Below are 27,507 nucleotides of genomic sequence, written 5' to 3' on the forward strand. Positions count from 1 at the left end.
GAATTAGGAATCTAACACCAACCACACCATCATTGGAGCAGCTTACCTAAGAGCTTCCAGCCGCTGGGTTTGGGAAAGATCACCATGTAGTTCGCCAACCTTTAGTCCCATCAGCCCCAGCAGGATGTGCATTCTATGGGCTTGCTTTTTAGTCTGTGTAAATAGCATAACATGGTCCTGAAATGTGCGAGTGAGAAGAGCTAGGAGGAGGAAAGGGAAATAAAACACAATCAAATCAAATGACCTTGCACAAATATTACCCCAATCTTATTCACTCCCATCTCTCTCACTCCATATCAAACATCTTGCAAACAATATCAGTCATCTTAACCCTAGTTCGAATGTGGTAAACTGGTGTGTACATAATTAAGTCCTTTCTAATTTGAAGAGATCATGGGTGTAGTTGAACATCTCATCCAAAATACAACTCCCCACCAATGGTGCAGCGCTGATGCCCTTGATAGTATCAGTCGAAAAGAAATCCATTTCCCATGAACAATATGATTACACCTCAACAGTTACTGTGCTCTAAACCATGTTCCGTACATATAAGAGATGTTTTGTTATATTGTTAGATAAGATGGGGGGGGTGGGGGGGGGGGGGGGGTTTGTTCCAACAATTAAAATGGCTTCTACAGACTTCTCATCAAAGACCCTATAGCGAGCAAGATAGTCCACTCGACGAAAAAGACGTAGTACGGTCACGGGCAGATTCATGGGTAATTTTCGGCCCCATATCCGTAACCGGCTTCCGTCTCCGCACCAAAGACCCTATAGCGGAGCAAAGATACTTATGCGGATACGGAAGCTGGTTACGGAAACATCCTCGTAAAAATAAAAGTTATTTGGTAAAAATCTCATCATTTTCAGAATTTAAATTTATTAACACAAACTGTTCCCCCGCAACGTTGATTACACTGCGAGTCGGGTCAGGTCAGGTTACGGAAATGGATGAAAAAAAGGCCCACGTTGCATACTACACGTCAGCCCATTGCATTTAGCAGGAGTGGTCTATCTTGCTCCACTATAGGATCTTTGCTTCTCATTCTGAAACAGTTCGCGCTATCTAAATCACATGACTTTACGCCATGCACTTAATTTGCATGTTACAACCCAGTTTCAATTGTAACAATATAACAACATTGTATGATCAGACTCCCTTTAATACAACATGTCTCTGGTTTTGAAAATGCAAGGGCTATAATTGTTCATTTTGCAGAATAAAATCTTAAACCAAAGGCAACAACAAGAAGGGGAGTGACCAGGCTGACATTAGTGGTCATTACTGTGAATTGGTATCAGCCACATATAAGTGTAAATCTGCAACAGTGGTTGAACAGCAGATTGAACCATTTACATTAATTGTGCAATAGCACATTTTAACACTGCTTTCATTTCAACTGAATTCTCTAACAAAAGTCTACACATTTTTGCAGTCTTTTTTTCTTTTTACTGTCTTGCAAAAATGTTGTTTAATGTATGTTTATGTTTTTGTTGTGTTGTCTTTCTGCCTGTTATGCTGCTGCAAGCAAGATTTTCATTGTACTTGTACTTCACTGTTCTTGTGCATATGACAATAAACTCAATGGCTCAGAATTCAAATGCAGCTCTTGGCTACCTGCAACAATCGCCTCCCTGTCTCCCTCACGGTTTGGACGGATGCGTACGAATTCCTGACGGAGGAAGGGGGCAACATCTGTGTTACTGTTCACAAAGATTCGAACCGGGTTCTTCAATGACACCGATGCCAGATCATTCACCTGCAGGAAATGACAGAAAAAGCCTGAAATTACGACCAAAGAAGAATTCTTGAAAGTGGCAGAAAATAAATAAATGGGTGAAACAGGTAACCTGCACCAAGAATAGCAACACGATTAATGGGTCACTTCTGGAGCAATAAAGACAGATTAATGACAACCATCATACATTTTTTAAGACACAATGGCAATTTTTTCTTGCTTTTTTAGGAATTGAAAAGCAAGAGTGCAGGTAGAATTTTAAAAGGCGGCATTTAACACATGCTGCACAGGATGTTTGCCGATAGCACTAATATACAGTATTAATAGTTGATGGTGGAAGTGACAACCAGGGAACAAAAATGAACAAAAGTGACTGATGGACTGTTGCTTCCTCCTAATGGTTACCACTGGAACTACAAGACGATCAGGAATGCTGACAACACAAAGATAGGAGAATGTAACAAGAATATTAGGAGGCTATATAGACGTATGGATAGTTTGAGTGGGCAAACATCTAACACTTGGATGATATAATGGGGAAAATTAAATGGACAATTTTGGCAAGGAAAATAGAAAGCAAATTATTTACATTAGATTGCAGAGCTCTATGATGTTCAGGAACCTGGGTATCAGTATATGGCTTGCAAAAGCTGCAATACAGATACATAATGATACGAACTAACAGAATGTGCACAAAATGCTGGAGTAACTCAGCAGGACGAGAAGCATCTCTGGAGAGAAGGAATGGGCGATGTTTCGGGTCAAGACCCTTCTTCAGACTGATTGATTTAAACCAGCATCTGCATTTCTTTCCTAACAGTATGTGACTGATTATTACTACAGCAATTAATGAAAACTTCTTCAGTTCGAGGTCACAGGTGATAGATACTACAGCTGGAATAGCATGTACAAAATCTGTCTTATTTAGGAGACGACTTTTATATTGGAAGCAATTCATAGGTTTATTATATTAATAAGTGGACAGTGTGATTAGACAGGCTACAGGTTAGACCAGCTAAGACTGTATTCACTGAAGTTTAGAAGAATGAGAAGCAAGTGACTGAAACAAATAAGGGGGTCTTGTCAAGAAGGATGTGGAGGTGATGTTTCCTCATGGGAAATTCAAAAACTAGGGGGTTGCTGTTTAAAACTGAAGGGTCATTCATTTACTACAGAAATAACGCAGACATTTTTCTTACAGAAGGTCATCAGCCTTGGACCTCTGCTTCCATCATCTACCGAGAGAGTTTTGGAATATGTTTGAAGCAGAGGTAGATAGAGTTTAGACAGGCAAGGGGGTGAAAGATGACCATGGCTGAACTGCAATGTATGCAGAGTTGATGGTACAACTGGGTGGGCCACACACGTATTAAATTGCAGTGCAAGCAAGGACCAGAGCAACTTAGTCCTAATTCATATTTTTATACCAATCTGCATCTGGTTGTGCGCTACCCATGATCACAAAGGCTGGCATATTGGATATAAAGACGTCTAATGAAATGTCCAAATACAAGATAGGGTTGGAAGAATGAGAGTGTAGCAGAGTGGCGTGGCTTTGAGGTTGAAGCGCACAAAAGCAAAAACAAGTCCAAAAATTGGACTTAAAAGCTTAGTTTTCCCAAGTTCGGAAACAAAATACAACAGCAAAGCACGAATAAATGTAGACAAATGTTTATTAGGATGCCCCTGTAACAGTAAACGAAACAGGAGCAACAGTATTATAGGACTGCTGCAACTACTGCACCATACAATAAAACACTGGCATATCTGTTCTTAGTCTAATCTCCCCTTTCCTTCCCCTTTTCAATAACCGACTCATCCCCAAAACGACCTTTCTCTATCTTGTATATATTCAATGACTAGGAATCAGAGATCTGGGGAAAGAATTCCAAAGATTCAAGAGAGAACAAAGCCTCCTCGGTGATCACTTACTCTGAAAATATGCCCCCAATTCAAGTCACATTTGAGAGAAAACATGCTCTCTGCATTCAGGTTGACAATCCTCTCATAATTCTGCACGTTTCAATATGATCGCCTCTCATTCTTTTAAAATTCCATGAGCATGGATCGACTTGCTCAACAGTTCTTCATGAGACAATCTCCATCACAGGAATCTACCTCATGATCCAACTTTCAACTGCCTTCAATAAACGTATATACCTCCTTAAATAATCTGACCAAAATTGTAGTTGCTTCTCTGGGTCCAACCTCGTCAACAATATACTAAGATGTTCAAGTGTATAATCCTTCCCTTATATAATAAAAGGCTACACTACAACTGCCTTCCTTACTAACTCCTGCATGTTAACTTTCTGTGCTCTGTATAGGATGACACCCAGGTTCCTCTGTAGTCTCTCCATTTAAACAATTTTCTGATTTTCTGTTCTTAACAAAATAGATAACTTTTCATTTTTCATCTGCCAAACTATATCCAGACATCTGTATGCCTATGCATCAATATATAGATACATTTTGACAGATGGACTTTTGGGGTCCTTGCCACAACTTGCTTTCCCTCATATCTTTTTATCATCACCAGTCCTCAAGTTAGACTGCTAACAAAATGTGACGCCCCTTTAGTTGCAGAAGTTGATGCACCCCACAATTTGTCCATTTTGAGAGCACCACTCAGCAAGGATGCCGAAAGATTAAGCAGGGAAAGGCAAATACAAAGCTCGCTACGTTCAAGAGCTTCCTGTCGGTGACTACTACTTGAGGATGCATGTTAGTGCTCAGCAAGTCAGTTAGCCTGACTCTGCAACATGGTGGAACTACTTTGATATGCCATTCAGCAACACCTCCACACACCTCATCAGTCATGGTCGCAGAAAACAGCATTGTCTGTCGTTGGTGGGAGCAGAGCCGAATTATTTCCTTCATCTGTTCCTCAAAGTATTCATCGAGCATCCTGCATACGAGAAAGAAACAGAAATGACACAAAGCAGTAACCCCACCTCACAAATATTTCCGTTTATTTTGTACAAAACACTGCTGTAGCAACTTGAACAAAAAAAGCCTAAGTTGCAACACCGCACCATATTGGATGGATTAAGGGCCGAAGATATGCACTGAACTGGAACAAAATCTTAAAATAGTAAGATTAAACGAGAACTTACCAGTTTGAAGTTTGATCTGTATTTTATGAGGAGTTACGATGAGGGATTACGTGAAGACCCCGTCCAGCACGCATGCGCGACATACTTCAAAGCAGCGGTGTGGAATCACAGAAAACACAATAATTGAAATAAACATAGTAAAGATAAGGAGAACTAAGAAACCAGTTGATCTCTATAATTGAGGGTGGGAGCGGAGGGCACGTAATCCCTCATCGTAACTCCTCATAAAATACAGATCAAACTTCAAACTGGTAAGTTCTCGTTTAATCTTACTATTTTACTTCGGAGTCACGTGAGTGACTACGTGAAGATTTTAAAGCTCTGTGATTTCAAACCGTGTAACAGTCCATACTTCACTCGCTGCCGAAGTCATCCAAGGGAGGAAGTATGTTATCGTAATCAAACATGAATCTGTTTGTAAAACAACAATGATATTATTTGAAAATAATAACGAAGAAATTAATGCTCCCCCGGGCTAAATTATATATTTTTTGCAGCGTCTAAAATTCTCTCTGCAAGTGAAACAGGTTTTATAATGGCTTGTTGTAGAATGTTTAAAAGTTCTTCACATGGACCACCTCGCTGTTACCAGGTTAGGTCCAGTGGCACATCCATACTGTTAGCCGCCGACGTGTATGCTGCTCTGGTGGAGTGAGATGTGTAAATATCGGTATCCACTCCAGCAGCTCCCAATACCTGTTTGAGCCATCTAGAGATGGTTTGACTCGGTACCCTGACCCAGTGGCTTTTTTGTGGCTGACCCATTTTTGTCTCCCTCGGGAATTTTAGGTTGTGTTGATATATTGTAGAAGGCGAGTCATGACATATAACGGTGGTCAGGTGGGTACGCCCAGAATTCCATGAGTCCTGAAGTTCCTGGTCTACTCTGTTTTACCAGCTCCTGAATGGTGAATGTTATTTGGTCTGATGTTACGACCATATTGTCCAGTCTGAGTAGGTAAAAGGACTGGACCCTTATGCTGAGACTAAGCCATCAGCATGGCCGTATACAGGGTAGCTGTTTTCAGAGTAAGGGATCTGGCTGGTGGCCATCCCTTAGGTGTGTCAGGACAACGCTGACATCCCAGATCTTGGTATATCTAGGTCTAGGGGTTTTGAATAGAAGGTACCTCTCATTAATTTGGCCACCAGTGGACGAGACCTATGGCCTGTTTCCCTTGGTGCCTGTCTTAGATAGGCTGACAGTGCACTTCTAGCACATTTGATAGTGCTATAGTTCAGACCTTCATCGTGGTGAAGGCTGGCCAGGAACTCCGGTACATAGGTATGGTGGTTTATTAGTAGGTTGTCTCTGTTCTCGAGCAGTATGTTTCCCATTTTCTTATACTGGAGATATTGTTTCTTGGTGGAAGTCGGTGAGATGCTGTCATCGTGTCCATGGTCCTATTTGACAATCCCAGGTCCATCAAAAGGTCTTTTTGGAATCTGCAACCCAGTAGGCTTATTCTGTCATGGCATGGGTGACTTTCGCCTGATACAGGGTGGATTAGTAGATCTGGTCCGTGGGGAATGGTCATGGGTTTCAATGACCCTGTCAAGGATCACTGGGAACCATGGCTGTAGGCCAGTCGGGTACTACCAAAAAGTCCAAAGCAAAGTTCATCTGTATTTTGCGTAGTACCTGACTGATGAGGCAGAAAGGGGGGGAAAACATAGCGATTAGATCCCCCCCCAGTTCAGCGAGAATGTATCCATCGCCGCTGCTTCAAGGTTTGGTTCCCAAGCGACATACATCGGTACGTGGTGATTCAGTCGGAATGCAAAGAAATCGATATCTGGTGTTCCATATTGCTTGTAATTTCAGCAAATACTTTGGTTTAACATGTCTGCCACAGTATTTAGCTTACCTGGTAGGTAAGTTGCTGATAGCCAAATATGTTTGACGACACACCATTACCAGATTGTGTTGATCAAATTGTCACATGATATCGATTTTATTCCGCCCATGTGGTTAGTATAGGCCACCACTGTGATATTGTCAAATTGTAAACGAACATGCAAAATGGTGCACTATTGAACAATATGCTTTTAACCCATAGAACGCACCCAACATTTCCAACTAGGATTTATGTCCAGTGTCTGTAGTGGTGATGACTCTAGATTAGTCCATCTACCACCAGTTCTGGATATGGGTTATTTTGTTTAAACGCTAGCACCTTTGCTCTAATGGTAAGGTCCAAGTTAAGTAGCTGGTAATGCTGCTACTAATTTCCCAATTACTCTTGCCACTTTGTTGAATGGTTGGTTGATTGTTAACCATTAATTTGTTACAGGTTTGTGCCAATTCGGCTGGCTTTCCTTTTGGCAACGTGATAGACATGTGGACTGAGTTAATTGAATACCAGACAGTCCATAGTTGTGGATGGTGTCAACGTAGATTTATCTGGATTGTATGACAAAGCCCAGGCTAAATAAGTTTTTAGTAGCTAATGCTGCTGAATTAGCTAATTCCATGGTTTTGTCTGTTGTTAAATATCATTGAGATATGCCATGACAATATGTTTCCTTAATAGTGTCAGGGCTGGTTTAAATATCTTGGAAAACAGGTTTGGCTCATATTTAGTTTATTAGTCAATAATTTGTACTGCCATAGTTACCCCATCCAGGTAAATTTTTAGGTATCTCCGATGATCTTTATGAATGGGTACTGAATAGTATGCATCTTTTAAGTCGATGCCTACCATAAAATATCCTTAGGAAATCCATTGTTTGGCAGTTACAATGTTTTCCATTAAAGTGTGTATACCTGACGAAAGTATTCAATGTGGTTAAGTCAATGATGGTGCGACATTCACCATCTTTTTTGTTTTTTTAGTAAATTTAATACGGATTCCAAAGGTTCATATTTAGACTTCTTTATGACCCCTTTGTATGTCTTCTCCAGTTCAGCTTGTCCCTCATGTTTTCTTTTTAGTGAGAGGGTAAACCCCCCCCCAATGTTAGCACAATCCCCTCACCTTTTATGTGATGGTAGGAACCATACCCACCTACCTCCACTGTTGTTTGGTGGTGTGTTCATTTCTTCGGTTTCTGGTTCCTTGTCTGTCGGGGTGGTGTTTTTGGGGGGTGGCGCGTTTTCCATGGGGCCCGCTCTGTGCCCTTTCCCGAAAGACTTGAGGGGACGATGTGCGGGCCCCGAGCTTTCACCAGTACCATGAAGTAGACACCTACTGGTGGATGCGTAGAGGTACTGCCGTCTGGGTTTTTGCGTGGTTTGCTCATTCCAAGTCCTGCCCTCATGAGGCCAAATGCCCTGGATTCTTTGTCCAGATTTTAGGCTTGATTTGGTAATTCTTTGCCAAATAGCAGGATCTGTGGTTCTGAGGTCGGCGTTCTACACGGTTCTGCGAATTTGAGGTTGAGGGCAGGTCTTATGACCTCCTTCCGGAGGTTGCCAATCACATACTGTGTTGCACAGTAGAGCCAGGGTGTTTTGGCATGTCAACCCTGTCCATGGAGTGAGCATGTGAAGTGATAGCCGACGTCAGGGGTATCTACATTTTTTGCAATTTTAAGTTTTTTGGGTTTAAATACCTTGCTCAATGTACCCCCTGTAATGGCAGGCAGATTGAGCAAATGCAATTTTGGGGAGGCGTGATAAAGTCCAACGCCTCAATGACTACCTGTCTTGGAGAGATTTAAAGGGCAGGTAGTAAGCTGGCCGCCAGTTTAGGCTGTAACGGCCGTCCCGAACCGCGTAGCGGTTCACCACTCCCAGCAGCTCTTCCTGGTCCTGTACCTCAAGCATACTCCCGATTTTCTTCAGCCAGTGACCCCTCTTCTTGACCAGCCCAGCCCTGGTCGCCAACGCTCCCCTCTGTTGAGGGAGATGCGATGGCCAGTGCTGTTAGTGCACTGGAGCGGGAGTGTTTGTGCTCCCTTGGCGAGCTTGCCCCAGCTCCCGGAGCAAGTCTCGCTGGAGCTTTTGCTCCATGAGCCTTTCCATAAGGCTTGAAACGGTCACCTTTAGCCGCTCTCGGGCGGGAGTCTACCGTGCCGGGCTCTGCTGAGTGAACCGGCCGGTCCGATTTCCGTGTGCCTTACATCCAGCCCGCTGCGGTTGGTCGCCAACGTTCCCTTGAGCTATGCTAGCGGCGCTGGGCTCGGAATGCTGTCGGTGACTGTGGACCGCAGCGTTGTGCGGTCCAGGTGCCGCCGGTCGCCCCCCACTGCTGGAACCTTCCTGGTCCATTGCAGCCCGACGGGAACGACCTTCCTTGGTGTTTTCCCTGTTCTATTCCTATTTAAAAATAAAGCAGAACAGGGTTTCGAAAACACCATGTCCTCAGAGTAAGATTTGCTTACCTGATGGTCCGTTTTCAAATTGTTGCGGGAGAGCTCGTACTCCCATCCGTCGCTGTGCACTGCGTGAGATGCTATGGCGCGCATGCGTGCTGGACGGGGTCTTCACGTAGTCACTCACGTGACTCCGAAGTAAAACAACTGTTTTACTCCCCCACCCCCTCCACGAACAAGGTTTCTTTACCCTTTCTTACCTGTCAGCTTCGTCCAGAATGAGGACCTCAATGCTGGTGAGGTCAAAGGATGGACAATTATGAAGGTGATCGATCAATCGGCCTGGGGTGGCAATGAGAACATCAGGCCCTGATCTCAGAGATGCTTCTTGGGTTTTTACATCCAATCCACCTGAAATTAAACAGTGTTTTGTACTGTCGTTATCTAAAGCTCCTCAATGAAAATGTTGCAGCACAGAAATCCCATTCAATTCACTCCTAGGCTGAGAATTTGTTCTTGAAGGCAAGTACCTGTGCAACAAAAAAGCCCCATGCTCTTTCCTGGCTAGAACTCCCATGTAAAAACATGTTATCCTGCTAAACAGAACTTTTGTAATGTGCAAAATCTGACATCATGTTCCAGTCTATTTAAAAGGGACTTGCTTTGAATACAAAAATAGAGCACCTTCCTTCAATATTAGTCCAGATTTTGAGGGATAACACCAAAAAGAACCAGAATTGCTGTCAGGACCTGTGATACTGACACCAACCTCTGGGATTTCCATGCACATAGATGAAATTCAATATTTCAAGATGCCATCAGTTTGTTACTATGCTCCAATTATAACGTCCAACAGAGGTGAAGAAACTTGGATGAAAACCTCAACATTTGCACTTCACACTCACTTTAGAATCATGTGGCAGATCCCAGGAGATGCAATGGGTTTTTTCTCTCAGATTTGTATGGCAAAAGCTGAGAGTATCTCCAGAACAACTTCAGAAAACTAATATTTTTCAATAACATTTTAAGAATACTGTCCAAAGAATACACTTAAATTGTTTTTAATAAATTAATGTCAATTAGTCTATTTTGAGAGTTGATAAACTTTTTCAAGTTGTGATTACCACAGTCCTGAAATGTTAACTCTGCTTTTCTTTCCACAGATGCTGCCTGACCAACTGGATATTTCCAGAATTTTCAGTTTTTATTTTAGATTTCAAGCCTTTGTAGTTTTCTTGATTTTCATTTAAAAGTGATCCTTTTCTTCAAAAGGAAAGTTTTCTTTCAGTTCAGTTCCAGTCACCTCTGAAGTCATTACGTGCTGCCCATTAAGATGCATTTGCAAAGCCTTGAGATAAAGAATTTCCCACCTGGAAGATCACCTGACAATTCTCTTTAAACAGCGATAGTGGTTGCAGCAATATTGTCTGTGCTCAGGCTGATTTAGCAGCAACAGAAAGAGGGCATGTGTTTGTAACAACCATGTAACTATAATGTCCCAGGTAAACCACGATCTGGATTTTCATTGCCCCTCTGCTAAGGGCCTTTGGTTGACATGGATACCATTGGCAGATCTTACATCAATAAGCGAGTTCGGTATTCCGAATAATGCAACGAATCATGGGATTTGTCAAAGGTCACTCACTATAAAGAGAAAGCAAATGAAGCGCTGGCTGCATAAACTGTATGTAAATTCTTAACCATATTTATGATTTATGTGTAAAAATTTAATCTGAGGAACGGGGGTGCCATGTAGCGGGAGAACAGGTGTAACAGCGAGAGAGAGAGAGAGAGGGGGCAAATGCCAGTGGTAGACAGGGGAGAGCGCTCAGATCCGCGCCTCATCCGCAGCCCGGGTCGAGCCCGTGTCCCCGGCGCTGCCTCCCCACCGCTGGACAGCCCCGTCCCGTCGTCTCCCCTCCTCCCCACCACCCGGGTGTCCCGTCCCCGCCCAGGGGGCCGTCAGAGAGGGGGAGGGGGGAGTGGGGGAGGGAGAGGGTGGGGGAGAGAGAGGCCTGCTCCAGCCCCGCTCCTACTCCCGAGGAACACATTCCTTTTCTCCGGGGATGCTGCATGTCCAGCCGAGCCACCGCAGCACCCCGCACGCATCCCCGCCGACGATCCGGCGGCTGGGAGGTTGGCTGGCAGCACACCCTGCCCCACCCACCCCAACGCCCCGTGGGCGCTCGGCCCCCATCGCCACCAAACCTCTCCGTCCACCAGCAGGGCCTTTGATGCCGGAAGACTACAAGCAGCTCCAGTGGAACTGATTGCCTATCCCAGCTCCGACTGACTCACTGTTTGTAATGATTATGACTACTGCCCTCCACCGAGGGGGCAAACCCACGGCCACTGGACAGGCAGAGAGGCGCGACCGGCGGTCTCCGGCCCGCTGGGGGACGGCCCCCTTGGGAGCCGGAGTAGAGCCGGGCTGGAGCGGCGCCGAGCCCTCCCCCCCCCGCACCGGCTGTGAGCCCGGCCCAAAACCTCCGGCCACCTCGGGACGGGGACGGCCCAGCGGCAGTTCGGTGGCACCGGAGACCCGTGCCCGACCCCACGGAGCAGCACAGAGCACTCACTAAAACGAAGGTCTGATAACCAAAAATAACACACAGCAGATCCTCACCCTCCAATGTTTAACTCGTGACTTATGACCTGGGCATGCGCTGTCGGAATACCAAACTCGCTTATTACTCTGTAACATAGAAACATAGAAACATAGAAATTAGGTGCAGGAGTAGGCCATTCGGCCCTTCGAGCCTGCACCGCCATTCAATATGATCATGGCTGATCATCCAACTCAGTATCCCGTACCTGCCTTCTCTCCATACCCTCTGATCCCCTTAGCCACAAGGGCCACATCTAACTCCCTCTTAAATATAGCCAATGAACTGGCCTCGACTACCCTCTGTGGCAGGGAGTTCCAGAGATTCACCACTCTCTGTGTGAAAAAAGTTCTTCTCATCTCGGTTTTAAAGGATTTCCCCCTTATCCTTAAGCTGTGACCCCTTGTCCTGGACTTCCCCAACATCGGGAGCAATCTTCCTGCATCTAGCCTGTAGTGTGGTTATCTATGCCTTTTCTGTTACCCTATGACACTATAGTGATACATATTGTTTTATAAAGAGCATACAGAAGTTGGCACAAATCTAAAGCATTAAAATAGATGTTGTTGCCACATTCAGGTTCAGTTTTAGCACTGCAGCAGTTACAAATTTAGTCCAAACTTACCAACAGCAAGACAGACGGTGATGGATGTGTACTGTGCCAAATTTCTGGTGACAGAATGCACTTGAATGCCTAGTTCACGAGTTGGAACAAGAACCAACACCCTGGTAACAGGAGCCTGACGTGGTTTATAGATCAAACGTTCTAGCACAGGCAGCATGAAGGCAGCAGTTTTACCTAAAGTGTAGGAGAATACAAAGAGAAACCTAATTAATAATAATAATAATAATAATATCTTTTATTGTCATTGCACGTCAGTGCAACGAGATTTAGTGTGCAGCTCCACTGATGTACAAGAAAGGTAAATAAATACAATACATAAATAAGCAAGCTGAATTGATTGACGTGACCATCTGAGGGAGACTGTCCAAAGGGGGTGGGTGGGGGGGCACTCATTAGGGCCGGTTCAGAGCCGCTATAGCTCTTGGGATAAAACTGTTCCTGAGTCTGGAGGTTCGGGCGTAGAAGGCCTTGTAACGTCTGCCGGAGGGAAGTAGTTGAAACAGACCGTGGCAGGGGTGTGATGAGTCCTTATGGATGCTGAGGGCCTTCCTGAGGCACCGCGTGTGGTAGATGCCCTCCAAGGCTGGGATGTCAGGACTGTCTTATGAAGAAAGACTGGATAGACTTGGTTTATACTCTCTAGAATTTAGGAGATTGAGAGGGGATCTTATAGAAACTTACAAAATTCTTAAGGGGTTGGACAGCCTAGATGCAGGAAGATTGCTCCCGATGTTGGGGAAGTCCAGGACAAGGGGTCACAGCTTAAGGATAAGTGGGAAATCCTTTAAAACCGAGATGAGAAGAACTTTTTTCATACAGAGAGTGGTGAATCTCTGGAACTCCCTGCCACAGAGGGTAGTCGAGGCCAGTTCATTGGCTATATTTAAGAGGGAGTTAGATGTGGCCCTTGTGGCTAAGGGGATCAGAGGGTATGGAGAGAAGGCAGGTACGGGATACTGAGTTGGATGATCAGCCATGATCATATTGAATGGCGGTGCAGGCTCGAAGGGCCGAATGGCCTACTCCTGCACCTAATTTCTATGTTTCTAAAGGCTGGTAGCTCTGTCCCGATGATCCGCTGCGCTCTGTTGACGACGTGCTGAAGAGCTCTCCTCTCCGCCTCCGTGCAGCTGAGATACCACACAGAGATGCCATACGTTAGTATGCTCTCTGTGGTGCAGCGGTAGAACGTTGTCAACAGCTGTTGGGGCAGACCAGTCTTTTTTAATGTCCTCAGGAAGAACAGTCGTTGCTGTGACCTTCTTGACCAGCGCGGCAGTGTTCGTGGACCATGTGAGGTCTTCTGAAAAGTGAGTGCCCAGAAACTTAAAGCTGGACACTCTCTCCACACTTTCCCCGTAAATGGAGATTGGGGCGTATTCTCCAGAATGGGACCTCCTGAAGTCAATAATCAGCTCCTTGGTCTTGGAGGTGTTTAATGCCAAGTTGTTACTGGCGCACCAGTCCGCCAGGTTCTGCACCTCCGCTCTGTAGTTTGTTTCATCACCGTTGGTGATCAGCCCAATCACTGTTGTGTCGTCTGCAAACTTCACGATGGTGTTGGTGTCGAATGCAGGGACACAGTCGTGAGTGAAGAGGGAGTAGAGCATGGTGCTTAGTACACAACCCTGTGGTGTGCCGGTGCTCAGGGTGATGGTGGAGGACAGGTGCGGGCCCAGTCTCACTGCCTGCGGTCGCTCCGTGAGAAAGTTCAGGATCCAAGCGCATATCGGTGAGCTGAGGCCTAGCTGGTGGAGTTTGGTGGTGAGCTTGGTGGGGATGAACGTATTGAATGCAAAGCTATAGTCAATGAAGAGCATCCTCACGTACGTGCCCTGTCTGTCCAGGTGAGTCAGGACAGTGTGAAGGGCCAGAGAGATGGCATCCTCTGTCGATCTATTTGCCCTGTATGCAAATTGATGGGAGTCCAGTGAGGCAGGGATGCTGGATTTAATATGGGAGAGGACCAGCCTTTCGAAGCACTTCATAGGGATTGGAGTCAGGGCAACCGGCCGGTAGTCGTTGAGGTTGGTGATTTTGGACTTTTTCGGCACCGGCACTATGGTGGCTGTTTTCAGGCACTTGGGGACCGTTGCCAGAGATAGAGATAGATTGAAGATTCTCGTGAATACCTCCGCCAGCTGTCCAGCACAGACCTTTAATACTCTTCCCTGGACTCCATCCGGGCCTGCAGCCTTGCGTGGATTGATCCTACGCAGAGCGCACTGTACCTCCTGAGTGCTCAGTGTTAAGGCCTGTCCCTCCGCAATGGCCGGGGTTATTCCACACCTGGTGGTGTTGCCAGTTTCGAACCAGGCAAAGAAGGTGTTTAGTTCGTTGGCCAGTGTGATATCACCGTGGGGGCAGGCGGGGCTGCTCTTGTAGTCAGTGATGTCCCTGACACTCTGCCACATGCTTCTGGTGTCCGCGGTATTGAAGTGGTCTTCTACCCTTTGCCTGAGGATGACTTTGGCCTTTTTTATGCCTCTGTTCAGGTTCGACCTGACCGCACTGTAAGCAGAAGTGTCCCTGGATTTAAAGGCGTTGTTGCGTGCCCTTAGCAGATCCTGAACCTCCTTGTTCATCCAGGGTTTCCGGTTTGGGAACATCTCTATTTTCTTGTCCACTGTGACAGTCTCCACACAGCAGTTGATGTAGGAGAGCACAGTGGATGTGTACTCCTCCAAGTCTATCTCTGTACCACTGGTAGCCTGTTGTGCAAACAGGTCCCAGTCGGTGCGATCAAAGCAGTCCTGGAGTTGTAGGGTGGCGTCCTCGGGCCATATTTTGACCGTCCTTATTGCAGGTTTGGTCTTGCGGATGAGGGGTCTGTATGCAGGCAGTAGAAACAGTGAGAGGTGATCGGATTGTCCCAGGGATGGGCGGGGGAGAGCTCCACATGAGAGTTTAACAACCACATGAGAGTTTAAGATCTTTAAACAAGAGATGTTCAGTGATATATCAGGTTGAGAGATAACCGGCTGTTATCAGGCAACTGACCATCCTACCAACAACTAGAGCAGTCCTGAACTACAATCTATCTCAATGGAGACCCTCGGACTATCTTTGATTGAACTTTACTAGCTTTATCTTGCACTAGACGTTATTCATGTTATTTCCTTTATCATGTATCGGTCCACTGTGGATGGCTCGATTGTAATCATGTCTTGTCTTTCCGCTGACTGGTTAACACACAAAAGCTTTTCACTGTACCTCGGTACATGTGAGAATAAACTAATCTAAACATATGAGACCTTTTCCTTGCTGTCAAATGCAGTACTCTTAAAATGGGTTTAGATTCATATCTGAGTAAACCTAAATTCTGTTTCTCCATTAATTTGCCTTGGACTAAACTCATTTGAAGCTATGGCCAGAAAAAGCATCCCAATGCAGCTACTTGCTAGAATACCAATGGTGCCAAGAGTATTGTGTGAAAAGTACATCATGGCTAGACTGCATTGTCACTAAAAAGTCTTAACTCACGACAGAACAGTAGCTGCACAATTTACAATAAGTAAATAGAGATAGTACATAGATAGCACAAAAATGTATTGTATTGACAGCCCAAATTTGATAGCTTATGCTCGGAATACAGAAAATGAAATCACAGAAAAAAAATAATGTTCAGTTCCAGAAAATATTATTGTCTAACATCAAACTAAAAATCCTACGTGTACAAAATATAAAAATACAAGTGATATTGGTGACTGACAGGTAAGTTATTGAACAACACCCACCTGTCCCAGTAGCAGCACAGGCACACAGGTCTCGCCCCAACAAACCCAAAGGGATACACGCTTTCTGAATGGGAGTTGGCTGCTTGAAGCCCATGGTAGTGATTGCCTAAATTCAATCACACAGAAGAGGAACAATGGTTAGCGAGATTGCAGAAACTGTCCAAGAGATGCTATATTGCATGCTATATAGTTATCGGACTCTATTAGGAAATGTTCACAGGGGGATATGGGCCAAATGCCAATTTGGTCAGCATGCATAGGTTGGGTCTTTCCATGCCTTATATCTTTCTATCACTCCAAGATCCTAGACTTGCAAACCAGCAGTCATCATGGACAGCCATTAACAAACATCAAACAATTTAAACTGTACATTTTAAGAATCCCAATAGAACAATTAAATATGTACAAAATGGTCTAAACGTTTGCCTTAGCAAGTTTAAAAGCTGACAACTTCATACTTTAAGTACTACACATTAACACACAATACCTTTAAAAGTGGTCGAGAGAGATTCATGTCCTGGAACATGAGGCTGTCATCAATCTCCGGAGCTTCCTCAAAGAACAAGCCCGATTTCTGTATTGGTGCAGAAAAACTGTGTGAATCTGGAGGCCTACACAAATATTTCATCACATCATATTTCCTCATCTTCCCTCAATTTAACAATCTTATCCAGCATCCCTTGTTTCTTAAACCCTTCACAATGCTTTCCTACCTTGTATGCATAGAATGCTTTTACCCAAATGTATCCTAATTTTCCAAAGCATTTCACTTTATCATCTTCATTTGCTCGTCCACTACTCCCCCTAACTAACTCTGCCCCTTCTTCAATATTGCTGTGGCTCATCCCTTACTCCTTTCCATCAGCCTTGATATTGTTCCTCTTACTTTCCTGCATTTAGTTGTCTCTTCAATCCCAAGCAACCAATTGGTATTCAAGCATTTCTTGCCAGCTCTTGAGATTTAGAACTAAGCAAAGTAAAATCTCAACTGCTGGTAAAGATCATGAACAACTCCCTATTGCAGCTTCTGTCAACGCATCTGGGCTCATCTTCAGCAATAAATTCATCCTTGTTATCTTCACGCAAAAGAAGGTGAAGTACTCACGTTTCTAGTTTTCTTCTTTCCTTTTAATTTCAGTGTGTCTATGAAACAAATAGCAATCAAATAAAATCAATCACATAGAAACATAGAAAATAGGTGCAGGAGTAGGCCATTCGGCCCTTCGAGCCTGCACCGCCATTCAATATGATCATGGCTGATCATCCAACTCAGTATCCTGTACCTGCCTTCTCTCCATACCCCCTGATCCCTTTAGCCACAAGGGCCACATCTAACTCCCTCTTAAATATAGCCAATGAACTGGCCTCAACTACCTTCTGCAGGAGAGAATTCCAGAGATTCACCACTCTCTGTGTGAAAAAAGTTTTCCTCATCTCGGTCCTAAAAGATTTCCCCCTTATCCTTAAACTGTGACCCCTTGTTCTGGACTTCCCCAACATCGGGAACAATCCTCCTGCATCTAGCCTGTCCAACCCCTTAAGAATTTTGTAAGTTTCTATAAGATCCCCCCTCAATCTTCTAAATTCTAGCGAGTACAAACCGAGTCTATCCAGTCTTTCTTCATATGAAAGTACTGACATCCCAGGAATCAGTCTGGTGAACCTTCTCTGTACTCCCTCTATGGCAAGAATGTCTTTCCTCAGATTAGGAGACCAAAACTGTATGCAATACTCCAGGTGTGGTCTCACCAAGACCCTGTACAACTGCAGTAGAACCTCCCTGCTCCTATACTCAAATCCTTTTGCTATGAATGCTTACATACCATTCGCCTTCTTCACTGCCTGCTGCACCTGCATGCCTACTTTTAATGACTGGTGTACCATGACACCCAGGTCTCGTTGCATCTCCCCCTTTCCTAATCGGCCACCATTCAGATAATAATCTACTTTCCTGTTTTTGCCACCAAAGTGGATAACCTCACATTCTAGTGCTAACATCACGTGCTAGAATTAAATGACACTCTGCAATTTTAGACCCAGCAGTTCTCTTACCTGCTTTCTGTAAAATATTCTGATCTTCACGAGAGAATTCAGATATCGATTCTTCATCATCTTCATCATCTGTCGCTTGTTCTCCATCAGATTCCTTTTCTTCATCATTGTCCTCGATTTTGTCTGCTTCTTCTTCATCTGCCTTTGTCACGTCTGTGTTGGATACGGAGTTCTCAGTTGAATCGGTCTTTATTTGCTTTTCTTCTTTTGTCAATTTCTCCTGCAAGTGAACCAGGACAGACAGGTCGATTGATTTTTTTTTTTAAACAGCGAATAATGGATACTCAGTAGATCTACCACAATCCTCGGATAATTCAATTAAGTCATCCAAAAGAGAGAGTAAAGTCATTCCAGAGTTTAGTTTGAGCTAAACTGCACTTCATAAATCAGACATAAAAACATGATACAAATGTCACCCAGATTTGATTTAGCAAAGCAAGAGAAAAAGATATTTACTGGACCTCACCTGAATACAATGAACAAGTCTAGCTAAGGTCGTATGTAAATTTAAAATGAGTATAGAATCTGGCTTGTTTTAGTTTAATAATCTGTAATGCAGCTCAACAATATACACACAAAATGTGCAATCTTGAATATAGAATAATGTTGACGTGTTTTATCAAGAAAATTTGACACAGGCCAACAGAGACATCAGGGCAAATGATCTAAGAGATACAATCTAAGGAGAGGCCAAAAGAGAAGTAATGGAAAGATTTAGGAAGAGAAATTCAGAGCCTAGGCTTTGGTAGCTGAAAACCCTCTGCCAATGGAAACATTCAAGTTGGGGAAAGGTCAAATAGTCAAAATTGGACCAGAGCATATATTTCAGAGGGTTATTTAGGACAGGAAAATTTCAGAGTTAGGAAAGGGCAAGACTACCTTTGTGTTGGCTTTCAATCGTGCTAGATTAAAGGCCTCCCGTCACTTCTGGTGTGAACATACACTCTTTTCTTGTCTGTCGGGAAGGCAAAGGACAAAAAGACAGATAGGAAGATGCCGAACAGAGTGGGAGCTAGGATACAGCCTTGCTTCACTCCATTTCTCATGGGGAAACTCTCTGATGTAGCGCCATCAAATTGCACCATACCATGCATATTCTCATGAGCTGAATGAGGTTTAGAATTGAAGTGAAGACATGGACATCCAATCTTGTCCTGTACCTGGTAGAGACAATGACTGCTGATAGAATCAAAAGCTTTTGTTAGATCCATAAAAGTGATGTATAATGGGATTATCTGCTCTCTGCATTTTTCTTGGATTTGACGCCAGGACAAGATCATTCCGGAAGTGGCGGCGCTGTGATACGGCTGCGGCTCGCCTGCAGTCTGTCTGTTTTTACTTTTTTGTGTTGTTTTTTTTTGTCTAGTTTAGTAATTTTTTTGGTTATTAGGTGGTGTTATGTGTGTGGGGGGAGGGTGAAACAGGGCTTTCTGTCTCTCCCTTCGGGGGAATGCGACTTTTTTGTCGTATCCCCCTTCTCTTCCCCCGTCTGCGCTGAGGCCTAATGGCGGAGCTGGCGGCCTCCAACCTGCGACCGACCTCGAGGGTCCGGAGGTAGAACCAGCCAGGACTCACCAACGCGAGGCTGGCCGTCTTCGAGCTGTGGCGACGTCCGGGTAACGGCATGACTCGGCGCTCCGGTGAGGGCGGACGGCGCGGGGCTGAGACACTCCCGTGCGGGCGGCACGGCTACCGGCTGGAAGGCGCTCCCGTGTGAGCAGCCCGGTGCGGGGCTGAGACGCTGCCGTGTGGGCGGCCTGGCTACCGGCTGGAAGGTACTCCCGTGGGGGCGGACCGGCTCCCGGCTGGAAGGTGCTCCCGTGGGGGCAGCCTGGTGCGGGGCTGAGACGTTGCCGTGTGGGCGGCCCGGTGCGGGGCGGAGACGGTGCACCGGCGGCTGAGGGGGCGTTCTGGCGGCGGCGACCTTGATCCGGGGCATCATAGACCTTTTTCGGGAATTTTTGGACTTTGTTGGCATTCCTTGGAGGGTCCAGAGCTGAGAGCGCTTGGGTGAGCAGTTCTGAGAAATGTTGATGTTCACCCACATTATTGGAGATGTTAATATAAGCTTTTCTGTTTGGACGCGTGTACCTTACGTGGGAGAAGCTTCACCTTGCTCTTGATGAGTGGATGGTCAGTATTGCAACCTACACTGTTAAATTTGAATGCAGACAACACAAGGCAGATCTTTCACCTGCATCTGCCTGTTGTCCACATTCAAACAACCTAGCATAAGTTTGCCAATTTTAAGTACCATTTATAGAAACGTTGGTAACAATTTGCTGGCTCACACCTCACTGGTTCCTTTCAGCTGTGCGTTTTTTAATAGGCATCTACTAGTTATTAATGGGTTCCATACATGGTTTCCTGTATCTTTCCACAATTCGTGGCTTCATACAGATTTTATAAAAGTTTATCCGTCTTCACTCTCTGTCAGACCAAAGGCCCCAGCTTCGAATCTTTGTCCTAGTACAGTCATAGATTCATAAAGCACCGAAAAGGGCCCGCCATGTCCATGTTGAGCATTTTGCCTGTCTACATTAATTCTAGTTACCCATATTACGACTATGTCTTACCTATTTAAATACCTGTTAAAACATCTCTTAAATGTCATGATGGTATCCGATCCCAGGCAACATTCTTAGTGTTAAAAACGTTCCCCTCAAATCTCCTTTAAAACTCTTTCCCATCATCTTAAACCTATGCTCTATTGTTCCTGATATCCATACCAAATGTAACAGGTCTCTGACTATCCACCCTATCTATGTCTTTCATAATTTTATATACTTCTATCAGGTCACCCCTTGGTCTCCTTCATTCCATGGAAAACCTATCTAATCTCTCCTCATAACTTGTTCTCCGATCCAGGCACATTCAGGTGAATCTCTCACGAGCTCATCCACATCCTTCCCGTAGTGTGTTAATCAGAATTGCAGACAATATTCCAAGTGTAATCTAATCAACGTTTTGTAAAAATGCAACAAATTGTCCTAACTTTTGTATTCTGTTCTGACCAGCGAAGAAGGCAAGGATACCATCTGCTTTCTTCACCGCCTTTTCAACATTTGTCCTCTTTTATCGGCACTACCATTTTATAGGGAACTATGGACCTGAATCACAAAGTTCCTCTGCTCATCAATATTCCTTAGTACTCTACCATTTACTGTACAAGTCCTACTCCTATTTGACTTCCCAAAATACATAACCCTGAACCTTGCCCATGTCAGGATTAATTTCCATCTGTCAAAGCTCTGCCCAAGTTTCCATTTGATCTCCATCCTTTGGTGCCCTCAGACAACCTTGCTCACTATCCACAGCACAATTTTTTTTTGTCTGCAAACTTATAAAATCATACCTGCTATATTAATGTTTAAAACAAACAAGAAAGATCCCCTATGGTACACCGCTGGTCACATAGTTCCAATCATTGGGGTATTACTGGGCTAGATTGAAAGTAAATGATTTATCAGAGCTCCAGCTGCCGACTGGTTTTCTGTTGCCCTGGATCATGCGTGTGAGTTTGATTGTGAACTCTGCATTTACCTAGACTTGTACATAAAGCATAACCACTCAAATACAATACAGAAAATCTGCTTGCACCAGTGAGATAGTTCCTGCAAACCAACAGCTTAATTATTAGTTTTATTACTTTAGATCAGGGGCGGGGAACCTGCGGCCTTCTAGGCCATTAAGTGCGGCCTTTTGAATGAATCTAAACTTTGTAGAACAAATCCTTTTATATTTATTAATATGTTTTTGTTCGTCTTTTATTACTTTAATTTTAATCTTAAAATGAACGTATTTAAAATACCAAAGAGTAAAAGAAGATTCAACAAAATGTTTTCATTTTCTTGAAGTTAGTACATAGTAGTTAGATATTTACAAAATAAAGTACATTTTGAAGTATATCTAATTGAAATTTCTTGGATGCGGCCTTATTAGATTACAGCTAACTTAATGTGGCATTCCAACATGAAAAGGTTCCCCACCCCTGCTTTAGATAAATGTGAAGAGGTAACTGTAGAGATTCAGGAAAAAGGACAAGGCATGTAGTCATTTTGACAGCATCCAGGTTTCACTGAACTTCCCACATATGAGCATTCAGACACAATTTACTGATGGATTTGTTTTTTAAAACAACAGACCTCTTTCTTTCTTTTCTTTCGAACTTTGTCTATCTTTTCGTCCAAGGTTGTTGCTGCTTTCTGGAAAGAAACAAAAATATCAATCTTTAGCTTTTACTTTAGCAGAAACAGGCCCCATTCGGCCCACCGAGTCCACACTGACCAACGATCAACCCATGCCCTAATATATACTTATACTACAAAAACTAGGGAGAATTCATAATTGTTTTACTGAAGCCAATTAACTTACAAACCCATACGTCTTTGGAGTGTGGGAGGAAACTGGAGTACCCGGAGAAAACCCACATGGTCATAGGGAGAACGTATAAACTCTGCAGAGGCAGCACCTGCAGTCAGAATCAAACTAGTGTCTCTGGCGCTTAAGGCAGTAACTTTACCGTTGCCCCAATGTGCCGCCCTTTATTCCTCCAGGGGAACTGATGAAATGTAGTTAGGGCCAGTCAAAAATCACAAGTTGCCATGTGAGATAATCCAGATGTCAGATCAATTCACTTGTGACTGATGGTTTGCAAAACTTAGGGAATAAAACACCTGTCTCAGTGCAGGGAAATTGATAAATAATCAGACGTACTGAAGGTGGAAAAACAAACCAGTAACTGATTTAGGATCATATAGACTTCCATACATATACTTCAGATTATTATTGTCACATAGTAATGCGGAGATACTCTTACTTTGGCAGAAAATCATAAACAAAGCTTCCAGGTTTTGTTACTCAGTTTTACAATAACATTTGAACAGAGAACAATGTCTTCTACTGCACTAATACTCAAAATAATCTAATTTTAACAAAATTGGAAGATCAGCCTGAAAATCAAGATGATTCCTTTTCTTGGTCTGGCATTTCATCTGGCATTTCATCCACCCCTTTCAATCATTAGGCCATAAAAGGCACAGTAAATAGGAGATCCTACATGGACCACACTACAACAGTAAGCACAGCACCATGCACATCATTGCTCACAGTGTGATTGGAAGTTTCGGGCTCAACCATGTTATCGTGGCAAAACTTTGAGCAATACAACACTGAATGCAATTTGACATTTTTTATAAAACCTGTAGGATTACTGCAGTTGGATTATGACATCAGAAAACCTCACTTTTTTCTTCAATTGCTTCAGGACATCTGCCATCGCCCAATCTTCATCACATTCCCCATCCTTCTCAGTAAAGTGAAAGTCTTCGCTGAAGTCCGCACACTGTTTCCCGAACTTCTTTTTCTTCAGCAAAATGACAGGCAATTCCTAAACAAACATCAAATAATCTTGTAAATCAAAAGTAAATGCAATATCCAAGATGACCTGTCCTCTCCAATGCTTACAATCAGAATATTACATATCCAAATGAGATTCCTTGGTGCAAACCCAGGTTATTGTTTTGTAAGTTCTCTCCCTCTCTCCCCCCCCTCTCTCCCCCCCCTCTCTCCCCCCCCCCCCCCTCTCTCCCCCCTCTCCCTCCACTCTCCCCCCCCCCCCCTCCCCCCTCTCTCTCTCCCCCCCCTTCTCCCCCTCTCTCTCCCCCCTCTCTCCCCCGCTCTCTCCCCCCCTCCCTCCACTCTCCCCCCCTCCCCCTTCCCCTCCACTCTCCCCCTCCCTCTCTCTCCCCCCCTCTCTATCTCCCCCCTCCCTCCACTCTCCCCCCCTCCCCCTCCCCCTCCACTCTACCCTCCCCCTCCTCTCTCTCTCCCCCCCCTCTATCTCCCCCTCCCTCCACTCTCCCCTCCCTCCACTCCCCCTCTCTATCTCCCCCCCCCTCTCTCCCCCCCTCTCTCCTCCCCCCCTCTCTCCCCCCCCCCTCTCCCCCCCCTCTCTCTCCCCCCCTCCCTCCACTCTCCCCCCCTCCCCCTTCCCCTCCCCTCTCCCCCTCCCTCTCTCTCTCCCCCCCTCTCTATCTCCCCCCTCCCTCCACTCTCCCCCCCTCCCCCTCCCCCTCCACTCTACCCTCCCCCTCCCTCTCTCTCTCCCCCCCCTCTCTCCCCCCTCTCCCTCCACTCTCCCCTCCCTCCACTCCCCCCTCTCTATCTCCCCCCCCCTCTCTCCCCCCCTCTCTCCTCCCCCCCTCTCTCCCCCCCCCCTCTCCCCCCCTCTCTCTCCCCCCCTCCCTCCCCTCTCCCCCCCTCCCCCTTCCCCTCCCCTCTCCCCCTCCCTCTCTCTCTCCCCCCCCCCTCTCTCCCCCCTCTCTCCCTCTCCCCCTCTCCCCCCCCCCTCTCTCTCCCCCCCCCTCTCTCTCTCTCTCTCTCTTCCCTCTCTCTCTCCCCCTCTCTCCCCCTCTCTCTCCCCCCTCCCCCCCCTCCCCCCCCCCTCTCTCCCCGCAACCCCCTCACCTCTCCCTCCGACCCCGTCTCCTCCTCCTGCTCCGGAACCTCGTCCTCCTCCCCGATGTTGGGGACTAAATCCATCGTGGTGTCTCTCGCCCTCAAAGCGGAACCAGCACGTGTGGGACCGTGTCCGCCGCCAACATCCGCCCGCCCGCCGGCCGCCGCTCCCCACCCGCGCACAAAGGTTCCGCAACCCAGGACGTCCATTCCTTCTCTCCACTGATGCTGCCACCTGTCCCGCTGAGTTACTCCAGCATTTTGTGTCTATCCTCAGGCTGACGGGTGGCTCACTCCCACTTCACTGCCACGTCTGAGGCACAGTCATAAATACATATCTTTTAATATTTTAGTAACATAGCTAACATATAATGTATAGATGGGGAGACAAAAATGCTGGAGAAACTCAGCGGGTGCAACAGCATCTATGGAGTGAAGGAAATAGGCAACGTTTCAAGTCGAGTCACTTTTATTTCTATAGCACATTTAAATAAAAACTCCTTGACCAAAGTGCTTTTCGGGCCGAAACCCTTCTTCAGCCTACCTTAGATTTTCCAGCATCTGCAGTTCCTTCTTAGACATAATGTATAGGGGGGTTGCACGTAATGTCACTGGGTCATAGGGCTTGACACACGGAGCCACTCAATCCATCTGGAGGACAGCCGTAACTTCCGGTATAGAAACATAGAAAATAGGTGCAGGAGTAGGCCATTCGGCCCTTCGAGCCTGCACCACCATTCAATAGGATCATGGCTGATCATCCAACTCAGTATCCTGTACCTGCCTTCTCTCGATACCCCCTGATCCCTTTAGCCACAAGGGCCACATCTAACTCCCTCTTAAATATAGCCAATGAACTGGCCTCAACTACCTTCTGTGGCAGAGAATTCCAGAGATTCACCACTCTGTGTAAAAAATGATTTTCTCATCTCGGTCCTAAAAGACTTCCCTCTTATCCTTAAACTATGACCAGGGCCGGCCTTAAACCGATTGGACCGATTGCTCCCAATTGGGCCCCGCGAGTAAGGGGGCCCCGCGCCAGAGTAATCTACTCTCGGCTCGGGTAGATCTACCCCGGGTGGAGGGAGGAGAGATGGGCGGAGAGAGGGGCCGAGAGGGGGGCAGAGAGGGGGGCGGAGAGAGAGTAGAGGGGTGGAGGGGGAAGAATGGGGTAGACGGGGAGGGGGGTGTGAGGGGGAATGGAGAAGGGGGGAGGGGGAGGTGGGTCGTTCCCTCGCGGTCCCGGGGCAGCGCTCCCGCCCCTCCAGTCGCCGTGCTTCACACACACAGCCCCGGCTCCCCCCCTCTCTCTCCCCGGGGAGACGCGGTGAACAATACAGGGATGTCCGGGCCGGGGGTTGGAGCAACATTTACAAACCTCGGCCTCAGCTCATACCCATCCGCCCGGACCCCGGCATCCGCTCCCGCCACCGGCCCTCTCCTTCCCTCCCTCCCTTCTCTCCTTCCCTCCCTCCTTCCTCTCTCTTTTCCCTTCTCTCATTCGCTCCATCCCTTCTTTCCCTCCTTCCCTCCCTCCTTTCTCAACTTCCCTCCCTCCCTTCTGTCCTTCCTCCCTTCTCTCTCTCTCTCTCTCTCTCTCTCTCTCCCTTCTCTCCTTCCCTCCCACACACACATCACGCACAGACAACTAACACAAACAACTAAGTTAGGATGGGGTAGAAGTCCAAAGAGTAGGATGGGGCTTCAGCCTGGACTGGTTTTTCATCAATGGTTACTGGTTTTCCAGGATATATTTAATTAAATTACTTTTATTTTCATTTCACAGTCATTAAAACAAGTGGTATTGTAACTATGTACTTTTCAGAGGTGATCTACATATTTTGTTTGTTACTTGTAGGCTTACATGTATGCAATTTTATATTAAAATGTAGCTTAGATCTGTTTGGTCCATTAAGTCGCAGGCACTTTTTAAGCGCACATTTTGATTATTTTCCATTCTACCATAGAGATATAATGTCTATAATAGACTTTAATTATATTTCTATGAATCTACAGACCTTGGCTGGGAACCTGGGGCTCACCAAAATTGTTCCCAATTGGGCCCCGCAACTCCTAAGGCCGGCCCTGACTATGACCCCTAGTTCTGGACTTCCCCAACATCGGGAATAATCTTCCTGCATCTAGCCTGTCCAACCCCTTAAGAATTTTGTACGTTTCTATAAGATCCCCCCTCAATCTTCTGAATTCCAGCGTGTACAAGCCGAGTCTATCCAGTCTTTCTTCATATGAAAGTCCTGCCATCCCAGGAATCAGTCTGGTGAACCTTCTCTGGACTCCCTCTATGGCAAGAATGTCTTTCCTCAGATTAGGAGACCAAAACTGTACGCAATATGTTATTAATGCAAGAAACGCGTACTTTCCTACCTGTTAAAAACCGCCAAAATGTTGAATTTTTGCGCTGTAAAAAATTGTGGAAGTCAGGGTAAGTGTGACAGACATGTACCCAACTTTAGAATTCCAAAAGTGAAGCGAAATGAAGGTTAAGAGAAATGAGAGCTGAAGGGACAACAGCAGCTAAAGTACTTGGCGAACATTGGCCGTGCAGATATCGGAATTGAAAATATTGTGAATTATCGCGTTTGCTCACTGCATTTCATCAACAGTAAGGCATTATTCGTGTTTTTTCTTGATTCCTTTGGTATCTACAAAGTCTCAGAAGTGATAAATCTGGCTGTAAATTTTGCTTCAGAGGCGTTTTCTTTTTGTATGTAAACTTGAGAACCATGGGCGATTTAAAAAAATTACAGACAGATTTATCACTTCTGAAACTTTTTAGATAATAATAATAATAATGGATGGGATTTATATAGCGCCTTTCTAATACTCAAGGCGCTTTACATCGCATTATTCATTCACTCCTCAGTCACACTCGGTGGTGGTAAGCTACTTCTGTAG

The 27,507-nt window shown here is 45.4% G+C and overlaps 1 protein-coding gene and 1 long non-coding RNA gene across 2 annotated transcripts in view; both read right to left on the reverse strand.

Annotated features, from left to right (window-relative positions):
* ddx27 (DEAD-box helicase 27) overlaps positions 1-24,756 on the reverse strand; it is a 37,061-nt gene extending 12,305 nt beyond the window's left edge. Inside the window, exons 1-12 of the mRNA XM_033042039.1 lie at positions 24,601-24,756; positions 23,378-23,521; positions 22,278-22,337; positions 18,133-18,352; positions 17,186-17,223; positions 16,568-16,654; positions 16,081-16,186; positions 12,344-12,517; positions 9,373-9,523; positions 4,548-4,647; positions 1,619-1,760; positions 47-200 (exon numbers count right to left, since the gene is read on the reverse strand). Coding sequence (XP_032897930.1) covers positions 47-200; positions 1,619-1,760; positions 4,548-4,647; positions 9,373-9,523; positions 12,344-12,517; positions 16,081-16,186; positions 16,568-16,654; positions 17,186-17,223; positions 18,133-18,352; positions 22,278-22,337; positions 23,378-23,521; positions 24,601-24,675 — 1,451 coding nt within the window. The 5' untranslated portion in view covers positions 24,676-24,756. The remainder of the gene's footprint in view (positions 1-46; positions 201-1,618; positions 1,761-4,547; positions 4,648-9,372; positions 9,524-12,343; positions 12,518-16,080; positions 16,187-16,567; positions 16,655-17,185; positions 17,224-18,132; positions 18,353-22,277; positions 22,338-23,377; positions 23,522-24,600) is intronic.
* On the reverse strand, positions 3,395-4,537 carry LOC116986476. The gene is made up of 2 exons (XR_004415489.1): positions 3,918-4,537; positions 3,395-3,857 (listed from the first exon to the last, which is right to left on the reverse strand). It is a non-coding gene; the product is annotated as an uncharacterized LOC116986476 (long non-coding RNA).
* Positions 24,757-27,507: the final 2,751 nt, after the last annotated feature.

Source organism: Amblyraja radiata, chromosome 23, assembly GCF_010909765.2.
Source record: "Amblyraja radiata isolate CabotCenter1 chromosome 23, sAmbRad1.1.pri, whole genome shotgun sequence".
Classification (NCBI taxonomy): domain Eukaryota; kingdom Metazoa; phylum Chordata; class Chondrichthyes; order Rajiformes; family Rajidae; genus Amblyraja; species Amblyraja radiata.